General features: G+C 39.8%; 1 protein-coding gene across 3 annotated transcripts in view; it reads right to left on the minus strand.

Annotated features, from left to right (window-relative positions):
* SLC24A2 (solute carrier family 24 member 2) overlaps positions 1-12,895 on the minus strand; it is a 253,342-nt gene that overhangs the window by 98,517 nt on the left and 141,930 nt on the right. For all 3 annotated transcript variants that reach the window (XM_086685390.1, XM_086685388.1, XM_086685389.1), the window contains exon 3: positions 1,949-1,987. In XM_086685390.1, coding sequence (XP_086541516.1) covers positions 1,949-1,987 — 39 coding nt within the window. The remainder of the gene's footprint in view (positions 1-1,948; positions 1,988-12,895) is intronic.

Raw genomic sequence — 12,895 nt, forward strand, 5'->3', positions numbered from 1 at the left:
AAGGAACACTTTGCAGATCTCCTGGGATACCACATCTCTACCCTGAGGTCCACAGCCTATGGTGTGTATTAAGTGAGATTTGAAGAGAAAGAACCTCTTATTGAGTCCTCAGAAAAACTGCCTGACGTCCAAGGGAGGCTCCTTTTGCATAAACTACTAGCGTGAGTCTTTGGCTAATTAAATGAAACTGACAGGTAAGAGAGGAAGAAAGAACTTCTAGAGATGAGGTTACTTACAAACTCTTTTTATGGCATCTTCAAAAGCAAACAGTCTAAAAAAAGAAGCCCTAAACCGTCTGGATTTGATAGATTTTTTTATCCTGACTAGTAACCGCTTTCTCCTCCTTTGGTTGAGTCTGTGCTAGTTCTCACGGGGAAAGAGACTTAAGAAGTAGCTGAACTTTACAGGCAGCTGGATTTAAGAGGGAGGGAGGTAATGTGGTATGAGGGAATTAATTGCTTTTTGAACTTCTGATGCAAAATCTCAACATAAAATTTTTCTGGGGCCAGGTAAAAGTAAAAATAAAATGCGATTTCCTATAGTCTCCCAACCATCTCTACATTACAGGGTTTTCCAATATATACCATCACACTCAAGACTCACAAGGGGGCTTTCCAAGAAGAGTCCCACAAGGGACTTCACAATCAAATACATTTGGCAAGTGCTGCCTCCTAGACCAAGCCACCATTAGCATTTTAAGATACACACTGGACCGCGAAATGTAACACTAAGGAAATCTGGTTCACTCTGTTGTCTTGGACAGCACCCATACGTCTCTTATTTTGTAGAATACTTACTAACAATCATGGTCCACACACTGGTAGACAAACATGGAACCCACAGTAACTTGAAGTATGGGTAAAGTGCCAGGGTAAGATACATGGAGAAATCTGAATTTCTTAGTGTGATTTTATTGTCATTGATATTCTACGGAAATCGTATTCTGAACTCTGACTGAAGAAGAATCAGAGGGGATTACTGATGTCTCAATTGTGAACCAGATCACGAGAGCCTCAAAGGAAGAGATATCTCTAGCCCAGTACCAGATCTGGTATATCCTATGGGCTCTCAACGAATCTCGTAAGTCTTTGCTCTGAGCCCTACAGGAGAAAGGATGGGGTCATATGTATCTTTATTACTAGTCTTTTCAGTCTTAAAAATCTGTAACATTTCTTAATGCACTGTGTTATTTGATTCAGATGATTAAGGTTCAGAGAATTTTGGGGGCAAGGTTAAGAGGCTCGAATAGAGTTGAAATGTAATCACTGTTTGACAGCTGGACACAAAACTCTGAAGGTCATTTCCTTGCCATGCTGCACATTACAGAATGTGATGTGTTAATTGGATAGGAACTGGTAAATGTTTTTGTTGCTAATAATTTGTCATAACCACCGTTACTACGCTCGCTCTAGGAAACTAGAACTTTGCTGTGGAGATCATCATTAGCGAAGGATTCTATCTACAGAAGAACGTAAAGCATTCTTTGGGGTATTATGTATATATTAAATACATAGGTCTCATGCAGCATTTCTTTTGATGGAACCAAAAGAAATTTCTCGCCAAAAATTAGGTGCATGCAGATACACAAAGAAAATAGATATCAAGCATTAGATTCCACACTGTCCCCAAATATCAGCTCAACATCCCCTGGGATACAATTTGGAAATATTTCACTCTTTCAACTCCTCTAAAAGTTTACGCCAAATGAAAGAGAGAACTCTAACGCTTTGAAATCTAGTCCCAGAAATAATTTGAACATCAGTGAATATCAGAATACAGCTGACACGAATTATAGGACCGAGTATACACATATACCAGCAGATTAAGCCGTTTAAGTATCCCAAGGGGGAGAATGGTTTGTTGAGCACATGAGCCCTCCTCCTCCCTCCCCTGCCCCACACTCTCCACAGGCACACAAACAGGTACAGACACAGCCACTGCTTCCTACCGGTAGAGCCGGCTCATCCTTGTCCCTGGCTGTGGACGACTGCGTAAGAGAAAAAGGCAAAAACAAAAGACAAATAAATAAATGATGAATCACACAGAGGTTTTACATTTAATGACAAGCATCAGTATAAGGAAAGATTGGTTCTTTCTGCTTCTGGGAAGGAATGAACCAACACAGGGGGCCAACAGGTATAGATTACTAGCCAATATATAATGGTTTATTTAGGCACATGGCACATTCTCCTGAACACTCAAAGTTGAATGGCCAACCCAAGTGCCCAGCAACTGAGGGCAGTTCAATCAATTATGGCCCATCCATGCAGTGGAATTACCACGTGGTCATTAAAATAAATGAGGTAAGTACACTTGTATGGACATGCAAAAATATCTAAGATATACTGTTCAAGTGAAAAAAATTAAAATCTTATTTTTCATCTCATGTTATGAAGGAAAATAAATTAACAATACTTTAGCATATGTAACGAAAAAAATTTCTGTAAGAATCATACCAAACCTTTGCCAGTGGTTATTGTTGGGGGTTGGGATCACAAGGAAGAATGTTTTTCCAAGTATTTTGGAGGGCAGCCACATTCAACCACCCCATATAGGGTAAATAAAATAAAGCCTGAAGAAGTTAGGCCACTGGATTAAAGACTAAGATCGTCACACGCAGAATTCAGATACTACATTTTCTCTGCCTCCCTCACTTCAAGTTTGCCATTCTAAAAATGGAAATATTTGTCAAGTCAAGAAAAGTTGACTGAAACACAAGCACACCTCAGGGCCTAGTCATCTGTTAGTGGAGAACGCAACTCCAACAAAGGGACATCAGAGTTCTAACATGACCCAACTGGATGGCTTTGCTTTGTCAGTTTAATATGCACACTCCTTCAGCAGAACCAAGGCACTATCCTGTGATCTTTCTAATGATATACAGGTGCCCTGTGACCTTCTTCATGCCTGGACCACCTCCTTTGTCCCTATACCTCAATTATGGGTGCATACAGCAGGAACACCCCAGAACTCTACTCCTGGTCTAGTTTCTGGTCCTCCCCATCAGTGTCTTTGGTAATTTATGTCTTCATGAATAATCAATCACATGCAGAGAAGACTACACAATGCAGAGCTGTTCTGGCAACTTCACAAACCCTAGGCTCTCCTTTTTAGTCCTACCCCACATGTCTGTATGTAAGGATGTTCAGATGCTCCCATTTCCCACCTAAAATATACATTTCCATGTAAAAAACTGGAAAGGATTCTTATAATTTCATATTTCAAGTTATTGGCTATGTGTAATTCATTTAATTATGATTGGCACGTTTGAAATCTTGGAACATGAGAAACTGAATCCATAATTTGTTTTCACATGTAATGTAATTTTAAGAAGACTAAATTTCGCACTTAATGAAGTTGATATTAAATATGTGCAGACATTCAATTAAACATTTAATATTCTTATAGAAAACTTTTTTTAGATTTTAGAGTCAATACCAACATATATGTTTTTCTTCTGGTTCCAAACATTTTTGTAGGCCCTTGAAGAGCTTGTATGCCTCAGGCCCAGACAGAACTGTTTTCCACTGGTGATAATTTTTGGGCACAGCCCTTGGGCATTCTAAATTTGCCATAACCCCCTGATTTGGAGCTCTCTCTCAGAGACTTCTCTAAAAATACGAGTAAGAAACTATTGCTGATTCCCTAGTCCCCAGGAACATGCTTGAAGATTGATGTGGACCTGGAATTTGTCTTTGATTTCCCTTTTTGCTCTGAAGGCACTGTATGATCCCGCTTCTCTCTGGCAGGTCCTTTCATTTTCTCTTCTTCTACATCAGATGGCTCAACAAATGGCCCCACATTCCACAGAACATTCCCCCAGGGAAGTTATCCAGTGCAGCAAGCTCAGCCTTTGGACATACACTGAGATGAACTGTCAGAGCACGCCTTTTCAGTTAGCAAATTTACACCTTGTGGCTAAATGGCAGACAAATAATTAGGAGCTGGAATGGATACCACAGCGACACTTCAGAACATGAAGGGACAGGATGAAATGCAGCAAAGAACAGGGTGGTCTTTATAAGAGCAAAACCATAACCAGCTAAGGGTGTGCCTTGAAAAATATATATATTTAAAGAAAATATTTGAGGAAGGAAAAAAGATCAAGCCTGTCTTTTGGTCTGAAAGGGAGAAAATATATCTGCCCCACTGACTTCCTTTTTCTCTCACAAGCAAGACGGGTCACAAGACACAATAAATGGAAAGAAAATGCCTAAGTACATAGATTCTACAAAGAAAAAACTGGTTGCAGAGAAAGGTCTGAAATCCTTTACAAAGTCTCCCACTGTTGAATGTCAGCCGAAGTTGACATCATTAGTTTTCTTTGAAGTGTAACTTGAGGACATGAATATACATCAGGTTACCGCATGTATATTTAGGAATATATATAAATGGCAACCGAAGCCATTAAGACACCCCTCCACTTTCCTTTTATGTAGCCCTGTTGCAAAAGAGATGGAAAATGAGCCGTGTGATGATAACTGCTCATTTTCAGGGGCTCACCTACATCAACTGGTAAACCCTCATGCTCACCTGACTTGGCCTCACTTTCACTGCATGGTGAAGCAGTGGTGCTGATTATGTTAGGAGTTCATTTTTAAATGGGTTTTAATTACACCGGACGTAACTGGTGAAGACAGCAAAGGAATGATCCAAACGTGTATAGCCGATGCTTATAGGCCTGCAGTGTTTCTAACCACTGAATTATTTAGCTCACTATCTGGGCTTGAGGTTGACCGCGGTGTTGTGAATTTACTTTCAGGGCCACTGAACCCCCGACCACTTTATTTTAACCCATCGTATATGACAGAAGACAGCTTCTTCAAATGAAGACTCATGGGACTTCGGGGATTAATCTTGGCCTTCTTCTTATGCATTTTTGCTTTTGCATGCCCTTGACTTTAAACACACCAACATATCGCACATTTGGCCTGTAAGCAATTTGAAAGTCCAAGCCCTGGTGGTCAGCTGAAAGGCTGTGCTGGCCACGGGAAAAATTTGTTAAGTCTATTGGGAACATACACGGAAATTCTTGAGGAATATTTAAAAGAATTCATAAACTGCATCCCGCAGGGTCACAGGTTGGAGCTGTGGTGCACCAACACAGACCTGCTTCTTCATTCATGAAAGCAGGACACCCACCAGGCCAGGATATAAGGGATACATCTTTTACTTAAAAGAAAATATTCTATAATTCAACCCTTTATTTAATGTAAGCTGGCCTCCTCCTTAATCACTGCAAGTAATTGAGTAATTGAACAACTGGAATGATGCCATTAATATCTGTTATTCTCTCCGGCAGAAACCCCAATTCTATATGGGAATTTTGCTATTTGATAGGTGCTTTGAAAGGGCCACCCCCATTATATAACCATTAGCCCACTCAGGATGTATTTTTAGCACTATAACTCATTCATAAATCCTTGTCTTTCTTCCTTTGATCCCCCGGAAACCACTGGTTGAGAGATGATTTCCTTGACTACAACGTGTTTGATTTGACTTTATACAGAGCTTCCCCACAGATACAGGCCCCCACCTCCACCGCAGACACATCAACATCAGGCAAATATGACAGTTTAGCTGCGTCATAGCCACACAGCCTATGCGTCACTTGCATGATCAAATGGGTCGCTGGGAAGCTTTCACATGCCAAAAGACAACTGTGTAAAATGAGGGGTGACTTCTCTGGACAGTGGCATGCCATCAGATATAGAAAGATAAGCAATTATTCACAACAGTCAAGTAACATCCATAAACTTCTGCCACTATAATCTCTCACTAGATCCTGAGAAATGCACCAGAATTTATTGTGCCAAGGACCAAGAAGCACTGTAAAGTCCACAAAAAAAATTTTAAAGTACCATTATTTTGTCATAAATGTCACCTAAAACATAGATGCCTGCGATTAGAAATACTGATCCAATATTTAACTGACATTAGTTTGATGTCTTGGAATTTAGAAAGGTTGGGTGGAGGGGAAAGATGGATTTTCATTAAGAAATTAACAAGGAAGTGTGAAATACTGTCTCCTTTTTCTTTCAACATATTCAGCTGTAACAATAACTTTTTTTTTGTTTTAAATTAATGCTTATTTATTTTTGAGAGAGACAGAGAGACAGAGTGTGAGCACAGGAGGGCAGAGAGAGAGGGAGATACAGAATCCAGAGTAAGCTCCAGGCTCTGACCTGTCAGCACAGAGCCTGATGTGGGGCTTGAACCCACGAATCACGAGATCACGACCTGAGCCGAATTTGGACGCTAAATCGAATGAGCCAACCAGGTGCCCCTCAAAACCTCTCTTCTGGAAAGAGATGAACCTCAAAGTCTATGGAAAGACTGGAAGGTACCCTTCAGAAGTCTGGAACCTGAAAATCTACAAGGAAAGAAATCTTACGACTTAATCAGATGCACAATCATCACTGTCTCCTTCCCTTTTCAGTCTTAGCATACTACCTAAAACATTAAGGAGGGAGGGATCAAATAAATCCCTAAAAAAAGAAATACTAAGAGATTTAAGTTCAAATAACTTCTACCATTGGTTGCTGGGTAATTATTCTACTATCTCTGCCCATTAGGAAAGTAAGAATCTCAAAGGTTAGTGAAATATTGGAGGTGGTAGCCCAGGACACAGAAATAACCCGCTTCACAACTCTGGTTTAAAGAAACACATTGGGATGGAGAGAAAGGGTGGAAATTAAGTAAAAAGTGTGGCAACAGAAGCTCACATCTTGGAGCAAAGCCTTTTGATGGTTTGTTTAATTCCCATGATCATGAAATATTTGGGATAGTAGGAAAAAATTTCAGAAGAATAGGTATGGCCCAAAATGGAGAGAGTGAAAATGAAATTGTTTAGTGACAGTTAAGGAACAGCATTTTGCCTTTTAAATAGTCGTCATAAGAGAAGAAAAAAATGCAGGATGAGTAGTAGCATCTTATAGTTGTTAAGAATATGGAATTCAGGACCGCACTTCTCAGATTCATTTTCCTATTTTTGTCATTTATTAGCAGTGTGCCCTTGGACAAGTTACTTAATCTCTCTATGCTTTAGTTTCCTCCTCTGTAAAGTAGGGATACAAGGAGTAACTATTTCGGAATGCTGTAAGGGTTAAATGGATTAATACATGTAAAGTGATTAGACCAGTGCTTGGTACATAGTAACCACTATGGATTAGCTCCATCATCATTACAATACATATTAGGAGTCAGAAGGGAGAATAATGGCAAATTATAAGACAAAAGCATGCCCAAGGTTGTGAACTGGATTAGAGAACCAAGTGGCTTCTGGGAAGGGTAAAATTCCACTTTTCAGGATGGAGGGAGGTGATTTGTGTAGGACACTGCAGGGTGGTTGGCTGGGCATATTCTGGGTTGGCAGCTGAGTGAGGAGGAGGTGACACGACAGATTATACTTCCTTGAGTTGGCTCCAGACCATGTCCCTGTCCCACGAATTGGCGTAGTCTGAAGGATATAGGATTGGCAAGGCTATGCCGGCATTTCATATCCCATATACCTTAGTGGTATAGTGGGCCTGGTTTTGATCAGGAAGCTCTGGAGGCTGGAAAATTCAGAGAAGGCAGAACCCAAGCCTGAACCAAAAGACCCCTCCACACCCCGGGAACTCGGCAAGTTTCTGTTCAACATTTGAAGTTGCTCGTGAGAAGGAAAAGGAAAATATCTGGATCAGAACCATAAATTCAATTTCTGCTGGAGCCCTTTCTCATTAGGTAACATTCTGGACTACAAGTTCACAAATCCAGGAAGCCAGGCAGTGCAGGAATGATCTGTAAACATGTCCAGTATGAGCACCTCTCACATCTGTTGAAAGTCATGGTTTGGATAAAGAATGAAACAAGGTCCCAGTCAAAGCTTGAAAAAACCTTATCCCATGAGAGGGCAGTTGCTCATAACAGGTGAGATGGGGCATTTGTTGTGATCTACTCTAAAATTGTTAGAAAATACAATTAAGGAATTTCCAGTAAGGCCCGGGGACAGGGGATCTTCATGATGCAGAATTGCATTATAACTGACCAGTTGAAATCTACACAATTGCATATTATCAGCGTTTCCAAACTTTACTGATCATATATACCATTACCAAAAAATTCTGAGCAGGTATCATATATGTAATGTGAATGTCTATCATCTATCTATCCATCCGTCGTCTATTTCATTTATATACTACTGTCAAACATTATATAAACATAGACTGGTTTCTTATCTCTCTTTTTAAGAAAATAATCTTACTTATAAAGTTGGTACAAAGAAGACAGTAATCCTCACTTTATAAACGGAGAGAGCTCAGTGGGAAGTTCCTCCGCCTATTTCTGCACTCAGGTTACTAAGCACCTGTGTTAATTCACTTAATTTGGGAATTAACAACCCAGTGCCACTGACATTTCTCATTCCCCCCAACCCCAAATCCAGATGTTGTTGATACACTTTGCTGTATCGCTTGAGCAATTCTCACAACTGCTAACGAATCATTTCGATATGCCAGTCGAACACAGTCTGTTAGTGGTATTCTGCTTTAGTCACACAAATTTCCTTTGACTAGTAAAGAACCCCCAATGCACCCCCATATTAAGTCTGGATTGCCTTACTTCTTTGAAGGAAGGAGTGTCTAAGATGATGTGAATTTTAAGAAGTCCAACAAATCACAGACTGGTTTGCCACAAATCAAACAGATTGCAGTCATAATGGATAACATTTATTGAAAGTTCAATATGTGCCAAGTGCTTTATGTATAAATATCTCATTGAACCCCCAAATAAGTATTATAGCCATTCTGCAACCTTTAGTAAGTAAGGACCCTGAGGCTGATGGAAGTTGGATAATTTGTCCAAGGCCACAGACCTAGTAAGTGGCAGAGTTGGGATGTGAATTCAGACAGCTGGGCTCCAGAGCCTAAGTGCTGGAGAAACAAGAAAGTGGAATTTTCCCTGCAGTGGCCTGCGGGAAGGAGACTGGAGGCACTAGACTCCAAATACAATAAAACGTTTATGTAAATTAAAAGCTATTTATGAGCTCTGACTTCCAACGGAGGCAAGAAAATAGTATTGCCAAGTGATTGATTTGAACACAAAATGACAGATTTTATTTGTGCTTGTTTGGTACAAAAAGTTGATGCCTGGGAATGCAGAAAGAATAGAGGTTATTTTCTGATCTTTGTCCCTCCCAGCATTATTATTTAGACTCACCTATTAATTGTCATGAATTTTCAACATTGGTTTTGTCTCTTGAAGGTCATGAAGGCACTTTTTATGACCTTCACAATAGCACAGGTTTGAGTAACTCTGCAAATTAGTTTATCCATATATCAGGTTGACTTGTATCAAGGACTTTATAGCTCAGCAGTAGGTGGGAAAAGTGGGGCCCTCTTGTGGTCCCACTTATCACTGTGGATGTATGATACTAGTCTATATTTAGTTTATTTGGAAGCACGGTGTCCCCAGTGTTCAATTTATTGCTGTCACTTGAAGGACCAGTGCTGTTTGTTTCAAGGAAAGAGCAATGAAAAAAAATTAATCATGATCCCAGTGCCTGAAGCATCAATGAGAGATTCTGAATAGCAAGTTTTGAATTAAAAAATTCTGTCATTTAACAGTACTCATTTGATAATATTTATTGGACACTTACTATATGCCAGGCATTCTTCCAGGTTCTAGGACACCGAGGTGACCAAAAAAATCTCTGTCCTCATGGAGCTAACATCCCAGAATATGTTGTTATGAAATTAGACAGAAAGGACAGCAGTTAGATCACTTAAAATTAAGTGGTATATGTAAGGATGTACCTAAGTGAATTAACGGTGGTCTGGCCATAACTTTTACAATCAACTTTACGATTAATTTATTAATCATGCATTTAACCTGCATTCTGGTTTGAAGAGAAGCTAGCGAAAACTATGAAGAATATAAAGAACACGATTCTGTCTATAAAATTATAAACCCAACAGATGGAAAGGGCACTAGATATTGAAAGTGCATCTTGAAAGCAATAAAATTGGAAGTCTGATTAATTTTTGGCAATATTATTGGCAACAAAGTTTCTTAAAAAAACTTTCACATTTTTCAGATAAAAAAAAGAAACTGAACTCTAAGGAGAACAGAAGACTATAATTTGAATGTAACTTTGTGATTTGGGTATATGTAACTTTTCTCTTTTATGATCTCCTAGGTATTGTGTAACCTCATTAATACAACTTATTGATTCTCGACCGCATTTTAACTTGTGATCCTGGAAATTTCACTGGCACCATGCTAGCACCTGGTTCCTACAGGACTTGATATAATTTCCATATGTGCAGAAAACGAGAGATGCCAGATTTGCTGAACTTGGTTTTGGAATTCCCAGGAAGCAAATGTGTATCATGTAAATCCAACTTAAATAGTTACTAATACAAATGAAAATGTAATTAAGCTTTGGGAAAACAACAAAGGGCACAAATATGAAGTATATAATATTCTCTGTCGAAAATGTACTGACATTGAGAATTGGTCCCATTTCTTGACCTGCTCTCCTGTTCCCAAGAGAGCCCAGGATGGAGCTCAGATCGTTCATGTCATGGAGGTGGGACAGCAATGGCAGTCCCTTGGAACACTGCTTGGCTATATCTATATTCCATTCACCCTCTGTCTATCTCCCTATCTTCTCCCTAGTTCATTCTTTTATATTATTTGTTGCATTTCTCTCTTTCCTGTTACTGAACACCCTTCAGATGGCAGAGACCACTTTTTATTTCCATTTTATATTATTCTACAGTGCCTAGCATAGTGGTGCTAGATTCTCAGTAAGTGCATGTTTAATAATAAATAGGTGAGATTAGATATATTTTTAAATTAGCATATATGCTCAAATATAACAAAGTTGGAGGCAAATGGTTTCTTTTCAGCCCAACACTGAACTATGTCACTTTTCTCTTACTTGATACGGCTAATGACTCACTGTCTCCTGACTCTTCCTCCCATGTATCTGAGATGTATGCTCTGACCAGACCTGTATTTCCTCATTCTTGTGGAAATGTAACAATATAAAACCTCCCCTCTTTGAACTCCTGTTTTAGAAATGGCATTTCACAGTTATTCTGCATTGCCAGTTTTTGCCATTTTGTCTGCTTGGTTGAGATTGTAACCTTCTTGAGCACAGGCGTCTTAACAACATTGGACATTGATGTCTTGATTGGCAGTTACAGAGAGGTGGGTCTAGAGCTTTGCAAGGGAGGTGGATGCTCAAAAAGGTGGGAAAGTCACTCCGAGACAGAAAAGAGTTGAGGAGCTTGGATCCAGTGTTGAGGCTTAGGCCATGGTCAGCAGAAACAATTTTGACTAGTACAGAGGGCCATCAATGAACAATTCTTTGGCTTAGTCCCTGGGACCATGTGCCTAGACACTATTGCATGGGTCCTTTAACCTGAGAGAGCCAGTCTTCCTTCTGGTAGCCTAACACAGGTGGACCTGTAATACCAGTGGCAGAGGACAAGGTGGTGGTGATCTCTTTTAGCCGGAAGTGCAAGTATTGATTGGAACAAGGCCATCGTGTAATAAGTGGACAAAATGGCATTAAAGAACAGTTCTATTGGGCACCGACCATGATACACCTGAGCACCCTGGAAAAGTAGAGTGCATGGTACGGACTAGGAGTCCCAACAACGGGTTTGACATGAAGGTGCTTAAATTCTCAATCATCCCCCTAAGACCGATGCAATCTAGGGAAGTGAGAATCACACTGAGGTTCAAGTTTATCCTCAACATCTTCTCAGCTCACTTATCTTTCCTACCCAGAAGGTAGTCCTGGCAAATCACTATTTTAGCTATTTTATTTGTGTCCCAACCCTGGATATGACCAAGTTATTCCCTCTTGCTCCATTTGCCACATAGCTTCCTTCATCTTCAAAATCACTCTTTCGTTCCCTCTTTGACACATGCTTCATGAGCACCTTATTTATACGTGCTAAACTAGTCTAGGTATGGCAATACAACAGTGAACAACACAGCCCAAATCCTTGCTCTCATGGAACTTATATTCTAGTTTAAATCTCTCTTCTCAGACCTAGTCTTCCAATCAAGTAGCAACAGCAGAGTTAATATATAAAATCCCTGCTGACTTTTGCTGAGCACTAACCACACTTGAGATACTGTGCTAAATGCTCATCATCATCACAATCCTAAGTGGTAGGAAGTAATAGGAAGCACTTAAAAAAACCTTTTCAATTTGAAATAATCACAGATTAACAGGTAGTTGCAAAAAAAAAAAAAAAATGTGCAGGGAGGGCCTATGCACCCTTTAGCTGGGCTCCCCCCTGAGATAACATTTCACATTAACTACAGTACAATCTCACATCCAAGAAGCTGACATTGGTGGAATCTATAGAGTTCATTCAGATTTCACCAGTTATATGTCCACTTACTTGTGACTGTGTACGGTGTGCGTGTCACCCTAGGCAATTTAATCACATGTATAGCTTCATGTGACCACCACTGCATTTAAGATATTTAACTGTATCATTACCACAAGCTTCCCATATGCTACCCCTTTATATCTACACCCATCCCCTCTCCTCATCCCTAACCCCCATAACCAAGACCTGGTATTCATCTAAGTTATTTTATGACTGTTACATAAGTGGAGTCATGCAGTATGTTATCCTTTTGAGACTGGCTTTTTCCACTGAGTACAACTTCCTTGAGGCTCATCCAAGCTGTTGCATGTATCGATAGTTTAGTCCTTTTTCACTGTTGAGTGGTATTCTGTGGTATGGATGTACCACATCCACCCACTGAAGGACCTTTGGATGGTTTCCGGTGTGGGGCTATTGTGAATAAAGCTGCTAGGAACATTGATGTACAGATTTCTGCATAAAAATAAGTTTAATTTCTCTGGGATATATGCCCAAGA

This window comes from Puma concolor, chromosome D4, assembly GCF_028749965.1.
Source record: "Puma concolor isolate L17-30 chromosome D4, mPumCon1.1.hap2, whole genome shotgun sequence".
NCBI lineage: Eukaryota > Metazoa > Chordata > Mammalia > Carnivora > Felidae > Puma > Puma concolor.